General features: G+C 55.8%; 1 protein-coding gene across 1 annotated transcript in view; it reads left to right on the top strand.

Moving 5' to 3' along the window:
- Window positions 1-15,708, top strand: part of LOC131573968 (synaptotagmin-3-like) — a 44,357-nt gene extending 28,649 nt beyond the window's left edge. Inside the window, exons 5-8 of the mRNA XM_058828320.1 lie at window positions 2,827-2,947; window positions 7,508-7,679; window positions 13,959-14,088; window positions 15,640-15,708. Coding sequence (XP_058684303.1) covers window positions 2,827-2,947; window positions 7,508-7,679; window positions 13,959-14,088; window positions 15,640-15,708 — 492 coding nt within the window. The remainder of the gene's footprint in view (window positions 1-2,826; window positions 2,948-7,507; window positions 7,680-13,958; window positions 14,089-15,639) is intronic.
- The last annotated feature ends 1,513 nt before the right edge of the window (window positions 15,709-17,221 follow it).

Below are 17,221 nucleotides of genomic sequence, written 5' to 3'. Positions count from 1 at the left end.
TAAAAGGGTCATAGAAACAGAGCAGGTGGAGCTGGAGAACCTTCTAGAGATGTTCACCTGAGGGATGTCCAGGAAGGGGACAGGGGTGAGTGGACGTTGAAGTGTCAAAAAGGTCCTAAAAGAACCCAAAACGCCATAAAAAATGGGTAAAAGGGTCACAGGAACAGAGCAGGTGGAGCTGGAGAACCTTCTAGAGATGTTCACTGGAGGTGCCACCTGAGGGATGTCCAGGAGGGGATGGGGGTGAGTGGAGGTTGAAGTCGGGGAACCTCAAAAAGACCCTAAAAGACCCCAAAACACCATAAAAAACTGGTGAAAGGGTCATAGGAACAGAGCAGGTGGAGCTGGAGAACCTTCTAGAGATGTTCACTGGAGGTGCCACCTGAGGGATGTCCAGGAGGGGACGGGGGTGAGTGGACTCTGGACTCAGGGAACCTCAAAAAGGTCCTAGAAGAACCCAAAACGCCACAAAAAAAGGGTCACGGGATAGGTGAGGAGGACAGGTGGTGCTGAGGAACCTTCTAGAGATGTTCACTGGAGGTGCCACCTGAGGGATGTCCAGGAGGGGACAGGGGTGAGTGGACTCTGAAGTCAGGGAACCTCAAAAAGACCCTAAAAGACCCCAAAACACCATAAACAACTGGTAAAAGGGTCACAGGAACAGAGCAGGTGGAGCTGGAGAACCTTCTAGAGATGTTCACTGGAGGTGCCACCTGAGGGATGTCCAGGATGGGATGGGGGTGAGTGGACTCCAGACTTGGGGAACCTCAAAAAGGTCCTAAAAGAACCCAAAACTCCACAAAAAAGGGTCACGGGATAGGTGAGGAGGACAGGTTGTGCTGGAGAACCTTCTAGAAGTGTCCACCTGAGGGACATCCAGGAAGGGGACGGGGGTGAGTGGACTCTGGACATGGGGAACATCAAAAAGTTCCTAAAAGACCCCAAAACACCATAAAAAAATGGGTAAAAGGGTCACGGAACAGAGCAGGTGGTGCTGGAGAACCTTCTAGAGATGTTCACTGGAGGTGCCACCTGAGGGACATCCAGGAGGGGACGGGGGTGAGTGGAGGTTGAAGTCGGGGAACCTCAAAAAGGTCCAAAAAGAACCCAAAACACCATAAAAAATGGTCACGGGATAGGTGAGGAGAACAGGTGGTGCTGGAGAACCTTCTAGAGGTGTCCACCTGAGGGACATCCAGGAGGGGATGGGGGTGAGTGGAGGTTGAAGTCAGGGAACCCCAAAAAGGTCCTAAAAGAACCCAAAACACCATAAAAAAATGGGTAAAAGGGTCATAGGAACAGAGCAGGTGGAGCTGGAGAACCTTCTAGAGATGTTCACTGGAGGTGCCACCTGAGGGATGTCCAGGAGGGGATGGGGGTGAGTGGACACTGAAGTCGGGGAACCCCAAAAAGGTCCTAGAAGACCCCAAAACACCATAAAAAAATGGCTAAAAGGGTCATAGGAACAGAGCAGGTGGAGCTGGAGAACGTTCTAGAGATGTTCACTGGAGGTGCCACCTGAGGGATGTCCAGGAGGGGATGGGGGTGAGTGGACACTGAAGTTGGGGAACATCAAAAAGGTCCTAAAAGACCCCAAAACACCATAAAATTGGTCACGGGATAGGTGAGGAGGACAGGTGGTGCTGGAGAACCTTCTAGAAGTGTCCACCTGAGGGATGTCCAGGATGGGATGGGGGTGAGTGGACTCTGGACTCAGGGAACCTCAAAAAGGTCCTAAAAGAACCCAAAACACCATAAAAAATGGGTAAAAGGGTCACAGGAACAGAGCAGGTGAAGCTGGAGAACCTTCTAGAGATGTTCACTGGAGGTGCCACCTGAGGGATGTCCAGGAAGGGACAGGAGTGAGTGGACTCTGAACTTGGGGAACTTCAAAAAGGTCCTAAAAGAACCCAAAACTCCACAAAAAAGGGTCATGAGAGGGGACAGGTGGTGCTGGAGAACCTTCTAGAGATGTCCACCTGAGGGATGTCCAGGATGGGATGGGGCTGAGTGGACGCTGAAGTCGGGGAACCTCAAAAAGGTCCTAAAAGACCCCAAAACTCCTCAAGAAAGGGTCAGGGGACAGGTGAGGGCGCAGGTGCTGCTGGAGGAGACACCTGAGGTCCCACCTGGAGGAGCTTTGGCCCCAGGTTGTGACCCCGCGGTGACGCTGTGTCACCTCTGTCACCCTCACCTGTCCTTGTTCCTCCTCACCTGCGTTCTCCTGTGTGATCTCACCTGTCCTTACCTGTCCTTGTCCTCACCTGTCCCTGTCCCCTCTCCTGTCCCCCCACCTGTCCCTCTGTCCCCACCTGTCCCCACCTGTCCCTGTCCCTGTCCCACCTGTCCTTGTTCCTCACCTGTTCCTGTTCTCACCTGTCCCTCACCTGTCCCCACCTGTCCCCTGTCCCTCCCCTGTCCTTGTTTGTCACCTGTCCCTGTCCCTGTCCCCACCTGTCCCCTCTTGTCCCTCTGTCCCCACCTGTCCCCACCTGTCCCTGTCCCTGTCCCCACCTGTCCCCGCCTGTCCTCACCTGTCCCCACCTGTCCCTGACCCCACCTGTCCCCACCTGTCCCCTCCCCCGTCTTTGTCCCTCACCTGTCCCCACCTGCGCTCACCTGTCCCACTGTCCTCACCTGTCCCTGTCCCCACCTGTCCCTCTGTCCCCACCTGTCCCTCATCTGTCCCCACCTGTCCCTGTCCCTCACCTGTCCTTCTCCCCACCTGTCCCTGTCCCTGTCCCTGTCCCCACCTGTCCCCCCCTGTCCCCCCCTGTCCCCACCTGTCCCTGTCCCTGTCCCCCCCTGTCCCCACCTGTCCTGCAGGAGAAGGCGGAGCTGGGTGAGGTGAATTTCTCTCTCTGTTACCTGCCCACGGCCGGGCGCCTCACGGTCACCGTCATCCGCGCCTCCAACCTGCGCGCCATGGACCTCACCGGCTACTCAGGTGTGTCACCCTGGGGACAGGTGTGTCACCGGTGTGTCACCGTGGGGACAGGTGGGGACAGTGTGCTCAGGTGTGTCACCCTGGGGACAGGTGTGTCACCGGTGTGTCACCGTGGGGACAGGTGGGGACAGTGTGCTCAGGTGTGTCACCCTGGGGACAGGTGTGTCACCGGTGTGTCACCCTGGGGACAGCTGGGTCACCACGGGGGACAGGTGGGGACAGCTGGGGACAGGTGGGGACAGGTGTGTCACCGGCTACTCAGGTGTGTCACCCTGGGGACGGCTGGGGACAGGTGGGGACGGGTGGGGACAGGTGGGGACAGGTGTGTCAGGTGTGTCACGGGTGTGTCACCAGGTGTGTCACCTGTGGGGACAGGTGGGGACGGGTGGGGACAGGTGTGTCATCGGGTGTGTCACGGGTGTGCTCAGGTGTGTCACCAGGTGTGTCACCAGGTGTGTCACAGGTGGGGACAGGTGGGGACGGGTGGGGACGGGTGGGGATGGGTGGGGACAGGTGGGGACAGGTGTGTCACGGGTGTGTCACCGGGTGTGTCACCTGTGGGGACAGGTGTGTCACCCTGGGGACAGCTGGGGACGGGTGGGGACAGGTGGGGACAGGTGTGTCACGGGTGTGTCACCAGGTGTGTCACCTGTGGGGACAGGTGGGGACGGGTGGGGACAGGTGTGTCATCGGGTGTGTCACGGGTGTGCTCAGGTGTGTCACGGGTGTGTCACCAGGTGTGTCACAGGTGGGGACAGGTGGGGACAGGTGGGGACAGGTGTGTCACGGGTGTGCTCAGGTGTGTCACCCTGGGGACAGGTGGGGACGGGTGGGGACGGGTGGGGACGGGTGGGGACAGGTGTGTCACGGGTGGGGACAGGTGGGGACAGGTGGGGACAGGTGTGTCACCAGGTGTGTCACAGGTGGGGACAGGTGGGGACAGGTGTGTCACGGGTGAGGACACAGGTGGGTCACCGGTGTGTCACTGGGTGTGTCACTGGGTGTGTCAGGTGTGTCATGGGTGTGTCACAGGTGGGGACAGGTGGGGACAGGTGGGGACAGGTGTGTCACCGGTGTGTCACCGGGTGTGTCATGGGTGGGGACAGGTGTGCTCGGGTGTGTCATGGGTGTGTCATGGGTGTGTCACAGGTGGGGACAGGTGTGTCACTGGGTGTGTCACGGGTGTGTCACCAGGTGTGTCATGGGTGTGTCACAGGTGGGGACAGGTGGGGACAGGTGGGGACAGGTGTGTCACCGGTGTGTCACCGGGTGTGTCACGGGTGTGCTCAGGTGTGTCACCGTGGGGACAGGTGGGGACAGGTGGGGACAGGTGGGGACAGGTGTGTCACCAGGTGTGTCACCCGTGGGGACAGGTGTGTCACAGGTGTGTCACCGGTGTGTCACCAGGTGTGTCACGGGTATGTCACCCGTGTGTCACGGGTGGGGACAGGTGTGTCAGGTGTGTCACCAGGTGTGCCACCGGTGTGTCACCAGGTGTGTCACGGGTGTGTCACAGGTGGGGACAGGTGTGTCACAGGTGTGTCACCCGTGTGTCATGGGTGTGTCACAGGTGTGTCACAGGTTATTATGGGATGTTCCAGGGTTCCATGGGTTATTATGGGATGCTCCGGGGTTCTATGGGATTCCATGGGTTATTATGGGATGTTCTGGGTTACTATGGGATCTGTGGGTTATTATGGGATGCTATGAGGTTCTATGAGGCCCATGGGTTATTATGGGATGTTCCGGGGTCCATGGGTTATTATGGGATGCTATGAGGTTCTATAGGGTTCCATGGGTTATTATGGGATGTTCTGGGATGTTCCATGGGTTATTATGGGATGTTCCAGTATTCCATGGGTTATTATGGGATGTTCCGGGGTTCTATGGGGTTCTCTGGGTTATTATGGGATGTTCTTTGGAGCCCGTGGGTTATTATGGGATGTTCTGGGGGTCCATGGGTTATTATGGGATGTTCTGAGGTTCTGTGGGTTATTATGGGATGTTCCAGGGTCCTTTGGGGCCCGCGGGTTATTATGGGATGCTATGAGGTTCTATGGGATTCTATGGGTTATTATGGGATGTTCCAGGTTTCTATGAGGTCCATGGGTTATTATGGGATGTTCCGGGGTTCTATGGGATTCTATGGGTTATTATGGGATGGTCTATGGGGCCTGTGAATTATTATGGGATGTTCCAGGGATCCATGGGTTATTATGGGATGTTCTGGGATGTTCTATGGGTTATTATGAGATGTTCTGGCATCTCGGGGTTATTATGGGATGTTCCAGGGTCCCATGGGTTATTATGGGATGTTCCAAGTTTCTGTGGGTTATTATGGGATGTTCTGGGGTTCTATGAGGCCCATGGGTTATTATGGGATGTTCTATGGGTTTCCATGGGTTATTATGGGATGTTCCAGGGTCCTTTGGAGCCCATGGGTTATTATGGGATGTTCCAGGGTTCTATGGGTTATTATGGGATGTTCTATGAGGTCCATGGGTTATTATGGGATGTTTTGGAGTTCCATGGGTTATTATGGGATGCTATGAGGTTGTATGGGGTTCCATGGGTTATTATGGGATGTTCCAGGGTCCCATGGGTTATTATGGGATGTCCAGGTTTCCATGGGTTATTATGGGATATTCCAGGGATCCATGGGTTATTATGGGATGTTCTGGGGTTCCATGGGTTATTATGGGATGTTCCGGGGTTCTATGGGATTCTATGGGTTATTATGGGATGTTCCAGGGATCCATGGGTTATTATGGGATGCCCGGGGGTTCTGTGGGTTATTATGGGATGTTCCGGGGTCCTTTGGGGCCCGCGGGTTATTATGGGATGCTATGAGGTTCTATGGGATTCTATGGGTTATTATGGGATATTCCAGGTTTCTCTGGGTTATTATGGGATGTTCCAGTATTCCATGGGTTATTATGGGATGTTCTGGGTTACTATGGGATCCGTGGGTTGTTATGGGATGCTGTGGGGTTCCATGAGGTCCATGGGTTATTATGGGATGCTCCAGGTTTCTCTGGGTTATTATGGGATGTTCCATGAGGTCCATGGGTTATTATGGGATGTTCTGGAGTTCCATGGGTTATTATGGGATGTTCCGGGGTTCTATGGGATTCTGTGGGTTATTATGGGATGTTCTGGGTTACTATGGGATCCGTGGGTTATTATGGGATGTTCTGAGGTTCTATGAGGCCCATGGGTTATTATGGGATGTCCCGGGGTCCTTTGGGGCCCGTGGGTTATTATGGGTTATTATGGGATTCCATGAGGTCCATGGGTTATTATGGGATATTCCGGGGTTCCATGGGTTATTATGGGATGTTTTGGAGTTCTCTGGGTTATTATGGGATGTTCTGGGGTCCATGGGTTATTATGGGATGTTCCAGGGTCCTTTGGGGCCTGTGGGTTATTATGGGATGCTATGAGGTTCTATGGGATTCTATGGGTTATTATGGGATGTTCCAGGTTTCTATGAGGTCCATGGGTTATTATGGGATATTCTGGGTTTCTATGGGTTATTATGGGATGTTCCAGTATTCCATGGGTTATTATGGGATGTTCCGGGGTTCTATGGGATTCTATGGGTTATTATGGGATGGTCTATGGGGCCTGTGAATTATTATGGGATGTTCCAGGGATCCATGGGTTATTATGGGATGTTCTGGGATGTTCTATGGGTTATTATGAGATGTTCTGGCATCTCTGGGTTATTATGGGATGTTCCAGGGTCCCATGGGTTATTATGGGATGTTCCAAGTTTCTGTGGGTTATTATGGGATGTTCTATGGGTTTCAATGGTTATTATGGGATGTTCCAGGGTCCTTTGGAGCCCATGGGTTATTATGGGATGTTCCAGGGTTCTATGGGTTATTATGGGATGTTCTATGAGGTCCATGGGTTATTATGGGATGTTCTGGAGTTCCATGGGTTATTATGGGATGCTATGAGGTTGTATGGGGTTCCATGGGTTATTATGGGATGTTCCAGGGTCCCATGGGTTATTATGGGATGTCCAGGTTTCCATGGGTTATTATGGGATATTCCAGGGATCCATGGGTTATTATGGGATGTTCTGGGGTTCCATGGGTTATTATGGGATGTTCCGGGGATCCATGGGTTATTATGGGATGCCCGGGGGTTCTGTGGGTTATTATGGGATGTCCCGGGGTCCTTTGGGGCCCGTGGGTTATTATGGGATGCTATGAGGTTCTATGAGGCCCATGGGTTATTATGGGATGCTCTGGGGTTCTATGGGATTCTATGGGTTATTATGGGATGTTCTGAGGTTCTATGAGGCCCATGGGTTATTATGGGATGTTCTATGGGTTTCCATGGCTCATTATGGGATGTCCCGGGGCTCCTTTGGAGCCCATGGGTTATTATGGGATGCTATGAGGTTCTATGGGGTCCATGGGTTATTATGGGATGTTCTGGAGTTCCATGGCTCATTATGGGATGTCCCGGGGCTCCTTTGGAGCCCATGGGCCATCACCAGACGCTCCGTGGTTCCCGCGTGTCCCACGCGGCGCCGTCCCCACCCAGACCCCTACGTCAAGGCCTCTCTGATGGCCGAGGGCCGGCGGCTGAAGAAGCGCAAGACGTCCATCAAGAAGAACACCCTGAACCCCAACTACAACGAGGCGCTCGTCTTCGACGTCCCCCACGAGAGCGTGCACCACGTCAGCCTCACCATCGCCGTCGTCGACTACGACTGGTGAGAGCCGGGGAGGGGTCGGGGGGGACGTTCCGGGGGGTTTGGGAGAGATTTTGGGGGGATTTGGGAGGAATTGGGGGGGTTTGGGGTCATTGGGGCCAGCCCAGAGCGATGGGACACCCCTGGTTGATGTCCACCATGAGAACATCACCATCGCTGGGTTGAACTGGTTTGTACTGGGAGGGTTTTTGAGGGTCCTGGAGGTTCTGAAGAGAATTTGGGAGAGATTTTGGGGGGATTTGGGAGGAATTGAGGGGGGTTTTGGGGTCATTGGGGTCACCCTGGAGTGATGGGACGTCCTTGGTTGATGTCCACCATGAGAGCGTCACCATTGCTGGGTTGAACTGGTTTGTACTGGGAGGGCTTTGAGGGTCCTGGAGGTTCTGAGGAGAATTTGGGGGTGATTTGGGGAGATTTTTGGGGGGTTTGGGGGGATTTTGGGGTGTTTGGGGTCACCCTGGAGCAATGGGACACCTCTGGTTGATGTCCACCATGAGAGCATCACCATCACTGGGTTGAACTGGTTTGTACTGGTTTGTACTGGGAGGGCTTTGAGGGTCCTGGAGGTTCTGAGGAGAATTTGGGGGTGATTTGGGGAGATTTTTGGGGGGTTTGGGGGGATTTTGGGGTGTTTGGGGTCATCCTGTAGCGATGAGATGCCCCTGGTTGATGTCCACCATGAGAGCGTCACCATCGCTGGGTTGAACTGGTTTGTACTGGGAGGGCTTTGAGGGTCCTGGAGGTTCTGAGGAGAATTTGGGGGTGATTTGGGGAGATTTTGTGGAATTTTGGGGGGATTTTGTGGAATTTGGGGGGATTTTGGGGGTTTTGGGGTGTTTGGGGCCACCCTGTAGCGATGGGACACCCCTGGTTGATGTCCACCATGAGAGCGTCACCATCGTTGGGTTGAACTGGTTTGTACTGGGAGATCCTGGGGGGTCTTTGGAGGGTCTTTTGGGGTCTTCCCGGGCTCCTGAAGATGTTTTGGGGGGATTTGGGGGGAATTTGGGGGGTTTTGGGGTCATTGGGGCCAGCCCAGAGCGATGGGACGCCCCTGGTTGATGTCCACCATGAGAGCGTTGACTTTGTTGTGGATGCTGGGTTGAACTGGTTTGTACTGGGAGGGCTTTGAGGGTCCTGGGGGTTCTGAGGAGAACTTGGGGGTGATTTGGGGAGAATTTTGGGGGGATTTTGGGGTATTTGGGGGATTTTGGGGTGTTTGGGGTCACCCTGGAGCAATGGGACACCCCTGGTTGATGTCCACCATGAGAGCATCACCATCGCTGGGTTGAACTGGTTTGTACTGGGAGGGCTTTCGAGGGTCCTGGAGGTTCTGAGGAGAATTTGGGGGAATTTGGGGAGATTTTGGGGGAATCTGGGGGGTTTTGGGGTGTTTGGGGTCATCTTGGAGCAATGGGCCCCCCCTTGTTGATGTCCACCATGAGAGCATCACCATCGCTGGGTTGAACTGGTTTGTACTGGGAGGGTTTTTGAGGGTCCTGGGGGTTCTGAGGAGAATTTGGGGGAATTTGGGGGGATTTTGGGGGTTTTGGGGTGTTTGGGGTCACCCTGGAGCGATGGGACACCTCTGGTTGATGCCCACCATGAGAGCGTCACCATCGTTGGGTTGAACTGGTTGAACTGGTTTGTACTGGGAGGGCTTTTGGGGGTCCTGGAGGTTCTGAGGAGAATTTGGGGGTGATTTGGGGAGATTTTTGGGGGGATTTGGGGGGATTTCGGGGTGTTTGGGGTCACCCTGGAGCAATGGGCCCCCCCTTGTTGATGTCCACCATGAGAACATCACCATCGCTGGGTTGAACTGGTTTGTACTGGGAGGGTTTTTGAGGGTCCTGGGGGTTCTGAGGAGAATTTGGGGGAATTTGGGGGGATTTTGGGGGTTTTGGGGTGTTTGGGGTCACCCTGGAGCGATGGGACACCTCTGGTTGATGCCCACCATGAGAGCGTCACCATCGTTGGGTTGAACTGGTTGAACTGGTTTGTACTGGGAGGGCTTTTGGGGGTCCTGGAGGTTCTGAGGAGAATTTGGGGGTGATTTGGGGGATTTTGGGTGGATTTGGGGGGATTTCGGGGTGTTTGGGGTCACCCTGGAGCAATGGGACGCCCCTGGTTGATGTCCACCATGAGAGCGTTGACTTTGTTGTGGTTGTTGGGTTGAACTGGTTTGTACTGGGAGGGCTTTAGAGGGTCCTGGGGGTTCTGAGGAGAACTTGGGGGTGATTTGGGGAGATTTTTGGGGGGATTTTGGGGTATTTGGGGGATTTTGGGGTGTTTGGGGTCACCCTGGAGCAATGGGACACCCCTGGTCGATGTCCACCATGAGAGCGTCACCATCGTTGGGTTGAACTGGTTTGTACTGGGAGATCCTGGGGGGTCTTTGGAGGGTCTTTTGGGGTCTTCCCGGGCTCCTGAAGATGTTTTGGGGGGATTTGGGGGGAATTTGGGGGGTTTTGGGGTCATTTGGGCCAGCCCAGAGCCATGGAACGCCCCTGGTTGATGTCCACCATGAGAGCGTCACCATCGCTGGGTTGAACTGGTTTGTACTGGGAGGGCTTTGAGGGTCCTGGGGGTTCTGAGGAGAATTTGGGGGAATTTGGGGGGATTTTGTGGAATTTGGGGGGATTTTGGGGGTTTTGGGGTGTTTGGGGTCACCCTGGAGTGATGGGACACCCCTGGTTGATGTCCACCATGAGAGCGTCACCATCGTTGGGTTGAACTGGTTTGTACTGGGAGATCCTGGGGGGTCTTTGGGGCGTCTTTTGGGGTCTTTCAGGGCTCCTGAAGATGTTTTGGGGGATTTTGGGTGGATTTGGGGGGTTTTGGGGTGTTTGGGGTCACCCTGGAGCAATGGGACACCCTGGTTGATGTCCACCATGAGAGCGTCACCGTTGTTGGGTTGAACTGGTTTGTACTGGGAGGGCTTTCGAGGGTCCTGGAGGTTCTGAGGAGAATTTGGGGGTGATTTGGGGAGATTTTGGGGAAATTTGGGGGGTTTTGGGGTGTTTGGGGTCACCCTGGAGCGATGGGACCTCTGGTTGATGTCCACCATGAGAGCGTCACCATCGCTGGGTTGAACTGGTTGAACTGGTTTGTACTGGGAGGGCTTTCGAGGGTCCTGGGGGTTCTGAGGAGAATTTTGGGAGATTTTTGGGGAGATTTTGGGGGGTTTGGGGGGGATTTGGGGTGTTTGGGGTCACCCTGGAGTGATGGGACACCCCTGGTTGATGTCCACCATGAGAGCGTCACCATCGTTGGGTTGAACTGGTTTGTACTGGGAGACCCTGGGGGGTCTTTGGAGGGTCTTTTGGGGTCTTTCAGGGCTCCTGAAGATGTTTTGGGGGGTTTTGGGGAATTTGGGGTGTTTGGGATCACCCTGGAGCGATGGGACACCCCTGGTTGATGTCCACCATGAGAGCGTCACCATCGCAGGGTTGAACTGGTTGAACTGGTTTGTACTGGGAGGGCTTTTGGGGTCCTGGGGGTTCTGAGGAGAATTTGGGGGTGATCTGGGGAGATTCTGTGGAATTTTGGGGGGATTTGGGGTGTTTGGGGTCATCCTGGAGCGATGGACACCCCTGGTCGATGTCCACCATGAGAGCATCACCATCATTGGGTTGAACTGGTTTGTACTGGGAGGGCTTTCGAGGGTCCTGAAGAGGTTCTGAGGAGAATTTGGGGGAATTTGGGGAGATTTTGGGGGAATCTGGGGGATTTTGGGGTGTTTGGGGTCACCCTGGAGTGATGGGACACCCCTGGTTGATGTCCACCATGAGAGCGTCACCATTGTTGGGTTGAACTGGTTTGTACTGGGAGGGCTTTCGAGGGTCCTGAAGAGGTTCTGAGGAGAATTTGGGGGTGATTTGGGGAGATTTTGGGGGGATTTCGGGTGTTTGGGGTCATTGGGGTCACCCTGGAGCGATGGGACACCCCTGGTCGATGTCCACCATGAGAGCGTCACCATCGTTGGGTTGAACTGGTTTGTACTGGGAGATCCTGGGGGGTCTTTGGAGGGTCTTTTGGGGTCTTTCAGGGCTCCTGAAGATGTTTTGGGGGATTTTGGGTGGATTTGGGGGGTTTTGGGGTGTTTGGGGTCACCCTGGAGTTATGGGACATCCCTGGTTGATGTCCACCATGAGAGCATCACCATCGCTGGGTTGAACTGGTTTGTACTGGGAGGGCTTGAGGGTCCTGGAGGTTCTGAGGAGAATTTGGGGTGATTTGGGGGGATTTGGGAGGAATTGGGGGGTTTTGGGGTGTTTGGGGCCATCCTGGAGCAATGGGACACCCTTGGTCGATGTCCACCATGAGAGCATCACCATCGCTGGGTTGAACTGGTTTGTACTGGGAGGGCTTTCGAGGGTCCTGGGGGTTCTCAGGAAAATTTGGGGGTGATTTGGGGGGATTTTTGGGGGAATTTGGGGGAATTCGGGGTGTTTGGGGTCACCCTGGAGCGATGGGACGCCCCTGGTTGATGTCCACCATGAGAGCGTCACCATCGTTGGGTTGAACTGGTTTGAACTGGTTTGTACTGGGAGGGCTTTTGAGGCTCCTGAAGAGATTTTGGGGGATTTTTGGAGATTTTGGGGGGTCTTGGAGGGAAATTTTTGGATTTTTTGGGGTTCCTCTGACGAGGAGATGATCGGGCTGTGGACGGGGCTGAATTTGGGGTCATTTTGGGGGATTTTGGGGTCGTTTGAGGGAATTTTGGGGTCATTTTGGGGTCTCTCAGAATGGGATTTTTTTGGGGTATTTTGGGGTGATTTGGGGAGTTTTTGGGGTCCCCCTGACCCCACTGAACCCCCTCCAGCATCGGGCACAATGAAGTGATCAGGCTGTAGATGGGGTCGAATTTAGGGTCATTTTGAGGGATTTTGGGGTCATTCTGAGGAATTTTGGGGTTGTTTTGGGGTCCCTCAGAACGGGATTTTTTTGGGGTATTTTGGGGTGATTTGGGGAGTTTTTGGGGTCCCCCTGACCCCCCTGAACCCCCCCCCAGCATTGGGCACAATGAAGTGATCAGGCTGTAGATGGGGTCGAATTTGGGGTCATTTTGAGGGATTTTGGGGTCATTTTGAGGAATTTTGGGGAATTCTGAGGTTGTTTTGGGGTCTCTCAGAATGGGATTTTTTTGGGGTATTTTGGGGTGATTTGGGGAGTTTTTGGGGTCCCCCTGACCCCCCCGAACCCCCTCCAGCATCGGGCACAACGAGGTGATCGGGCTGTGGACGGGGTCGAATTTGGGGTCATTTTGGGGGATTTTGGGGTCGTTTGAGGGAATTTTGGGGTCATTTTGGGGTCTTTCAGAACGGGATTTTTTGGGATATTTTAGGGTGATTTGGGGAGGTTTTGGGGTCCCCCTGACCCCCCCGAACTCCTCCCCAGCATCGGGCACAATGAAGTGATCAGGCTGTAGATGGGGCCGAATTTGGGGTCATTTTGAGGGATTTTGGGGTCATTTTGGGGTCCCTCAGATCGGGATTTTTTTGGGGTATTTTTGGGGTGATTTGGGGAGGTTTTGGGGTCCCCCTGACCCCCTGAACCCCCCTCCAGCATCGGGCACAACGAGGTGATCGGGCTGTGGATGGGGCCGAATTTGGGGTCATTTTGAGGAATTTTGGGGTCGTTTGAGGGAATTTTGGGGTCCCCAGAGTGGGATTTTTTTGGGTATTTTGGGGTGATTTGGGGAGTTTTTGGGGTCCCCCTGACCCCCCTGAACTCCTCCCAGCATCGGGCACAACGAGGTGATCGGGCTGTGGATGGGGCCGAATTTGGGGTCATTTTGGGGGATTTTGGGGTCGTTCTGAGGAATTTTGGGGTCGTTTGAGGGAATTTTGGGGTCCCTCAGAATGGGATTTTTTTGGGGTATTTTGGGGTGATTTGGGGAGTTTTTGGGGTCCCCCTGACCCCCCTGAACCCCTCCCAGCATCGGGCATGAGGAGATGATCGGGCTGTGGACGGGGCTGAATTTGGGGTCATTCTGAGGAATTTTGGGGTCGTTTTGGGGTCCCTCTGATCGGGATTTTTTTGGGGGTATTTTTGGGGGATTTGGGGAGTTTTTGGGGTCCCCCTGACCCTCCCGAACCCCCCCCAGCATCGGGCACAACGAGGTGATCAGGCTGTGGATGGGGTCGAATTTGGGGTCATTTTGAGGGATTTTGGGGTCGTTTTGGGGTCTTTCAGAACGCGATTTTTTTTTGGGGTATTTTGGGGTGAATTGGGGAGTTTTTGGGGTCCCCCTGACCCCCCTGAACCCCCCTCCAGCATCGGGCACAACGAGGTGATCGGGCTGTGCCGCGTGGGCAGCGACGCCGACGGCCCCGGCCGCGAGCACTGGGCGCAGATGTTGGCGAACCCCCGCAAACCCATCGAGCACTGGCACACCCTGGTGGAGGTCAGAGCCCACCTGGGACACCCCAAAACCCCCTGGGACCCCCCAGAAACCCCTCGGGACCCCCAAAAACCCCCTGGGACCCCCCAGAAACCCCTCGGGACCCCCAAAAACCCCTCGGGACCCCCAAAAACCCCCTGGGACCCCCCAGAAATCCCCAGGATCCCATAGGAGCTCTCCAGACCCCAAAATCCCCCCTGAGAGCCCCCAGATCCTGTAAGGATCCCATAGGGAGTCCCTGAAGCTGTAAGGACCCCACAGGGAGCCCCAGATCCCATTGGGGACCCCCTGAACCCCCCGGGACCCCCAGGGACCCCCAGAACCCCCCAGATCCCGTAAGGATCCCGCAGGGACCCCCTGAATCCCCTGGGACCCCCTGAACCCCCCCAGATCCCATGAGGACCCCACAGGATCCCACAGAGACCCCCAGAACCCCCCAGATCCCGTAAGGACCCCATAGGGGACCCCCAGATCCCGTTGGGGACCCCGGGAAACCAAAGGGGACCTCGGATCCCTGACAGTGTCCCCTGTCTGTCTGTCTGTCCCTGACCGTCTGTCCCTGTCCCCATCTGTCCCATCCCTGTCCCTCTGTCCCTGTCGCTCTGTCCCTGTCCGTTTGTCTGTCCCTCTCTGTCCCTATTCCTCTGGCCCTGTCCGTCTGTCCCTGTCCCCTGTCCGTCTGTCCCTGTCCCCTGTCCGTCTGTCCCTGTCCCTGTCCGTCCATCTGTCTGTCCCCTGTCCATCCGTCTGTCCCTGTCCCCATCTGTCCCTGTCCCCTGTCTGTCTGTCCCTGTCCCATCCCTGTCTGTCCCATCCCTGTCCGTCTGTCCCTGTCCCCTGTCCATCCCTGTCCCTCTGTCCCTGTCGCTCTGTCCCTGTCCGTTTGTCTGTCCCTCTCTGTCCCTATTCCTCTGGCCCTGTCCGTCTGTCCCTGTCCCCTGTCCGTCTGTCCCTGTCCCCTGTCCGTCTGTCCCTGTCCCTGTCCGTCCATCTGTCTGTCCCCTGTCCATCCGTCTGTCCCTGTCCCCATCTGTCCCTGTCCCCTGTCTGTCTGTCCCTGTCCCATCCCTGTCTGTCCCATCCCTGTCCGTCTGTCCCTGTCCCCTGTCCATCCCTGTCCCTCTGTCCCTGTCGCTCTGTCCCTGTCCGTTTGTCTGTCCCTCTCTGTCCCTATTCCTCTGGCCCTGTCCCCATCTGTCCCTGTCCTCCTGTCCATCCCTGTCCTTGTCTGTCTGTCCTGTCCGTCTGTCCCTGTCCCCTGTCCGTCTGTCTGTCCCTGTCCCATCCCTGTCCATCTGTCCCTGTCCCCTGTCCATCTGTCTGTCCTGTCCGTGTGTCTGTTCCCTGTCCCTGTCCGTCCGTCTGTCCCATCCCCGTCCGTCTGTCCCTGTCCCTCTGTCCCATCCCCGTCCATCTGTCCCTGTCCGTCTGTCCCTGTCCATCTGTCCTGTCCCTCTGTCCATCTGTCCCTGTCCGTCTGTCCCTGTCCGTCTGTCCCTGTCCCTCTGTCCGTCTGTCCCCGTCCGTCTGTCCCTGTCCGTCCGTCTGTCCCAGGAGAAGGCTCTGACCAAGGCGACGCCGCGGGACAAACCGGCCCTGGGGGAGTCCCTGGGCCCCCAGTGAGCTGTGAGAGCCAAACTGGGATGGACTGGGAGGGACTGGGAGGGACTGGGGGGGAACTGGGATGGACTGGGAGGGACTGGGATGAACTGGGAGGGAACTGGGGGGGGACTGGGATGGACTGGGATGGACTGGGATGGACTGGGAGGGACTGGGGGGGGACTGGGATGGACTGGGATGGACTGGGAGGGACTGGGATGAACTGGGATGGACTGGGATGGGTTGGGAGGGAACTGGGGTGGACTGGGATGGGAACTGGGATGGACTGGGAGGGACTGGGATGGACGGGGGGAACTGGGAGGGACTGGGATGGACTGGGAGGGAACTGGGATGGACTGGGGGGACTGGGATGGACTGGGATGGACTGGGGGGGGACTGGGATGGACTGGGGAGGGAACTGGGATGGACTGGGATGGACTGGGATGGACTGGGATGGGAACTGGGATGAACTGGGATGAACTGGGAGGGACTGGGAGGGAACTGGGAGGGACTGGGGGGAGACTGGGAGGGACTGGGATGGACTGGGATGGAACTGGGATGAACTGGGATGGACTGGGAGGGACTGGGATGAACTGGGAGGGACTGGGGGGGGACTGGGATGGACTGGGATGGGAACTGGGATGAACTGGGAAGGACTGGGAGGGACTGGGATGAACTGGGAGGGACTGGGGGGGGACTGGGATGGACTGGGAGGGACTGGGATGACTGGGATGGACTGGGAGGGACTGGGATGAACTGGGAGGGACTGGGGGGGACTGGGATGGACTGGGATGAACTGGGAGGGACTGGGATGGGAACTGGGATGGACTGGGAAGGACTGGGAGGGACTGGGAGTTCCTGTTTCCATACTGGGAGTTTCCATTTCCATACTGCTCCATACTGGTCCGTACTGTTCTGTACTGGTCCGTACTGGTCTGTACTGGTCCATACTGGTCCGTAGTGTTCCATACCCATCTATACTGGTCCATACTGGTCCATACCCGTCCATACTGTTCCATACCAGTCCGTACTGTTCCATACTGTTCCATACTGGTCCGTACTGGTCCATACTGGTCCATACCGGCTTGTTCTGGTCCATGTCACTCCATACTGGTCCATACTGGTCTGTACTGGTCCATACTGGTCCATACCGGCCCGTACCAGTCCATACTGGCCCATACTGGCCCGTACTGGTCTGTACTGGTCCATACTGGTCCGTACCAGTCCGTACTGGTCTGTACTGGTCCATACCAGTCTGTACTGGTCTGTACCGGTCCGTACTGGTCCGTACTGGTCCATACTGGTCCATATCACTCCATACCGCTCCATACTGGTCTATACCGGCCTGTACCGGCCTGTACTGGTCCATACCACCCTGTACCAGTCCGTACTGGTCTGTACCGGCCCATACTGGTCCATACTGGTCTGTACTGGTCCATACTGGTCTGTACTGGTCCATACCGCCCCGTACCGGTCCGTACTGGTCTGTACTGGTCCATACTGGTCCATATCACTCCATACTGCTCCATACTGGTCA

Source organism: Poecile atricapillus (genome assembly GCF_030490865.1).
Source record: "Poecile atricapillus isolate bPoeAtr1 chromosome 30 unlocalized genomic scaffold, bPoeAtr1.hap1 SUPER_30_unloc_1, whole genome shotgun sequence".
Classification (NCBI taxonomy): domain Eukaryota; kingdom Metazoa; phylum Chordata; class Aves; order Passeriformes; family Paridae; genus Poecile; species Poecile atricapillus.
This window is presented reverse-complemented; position numbering and strand designations above follow the sequence as displayed.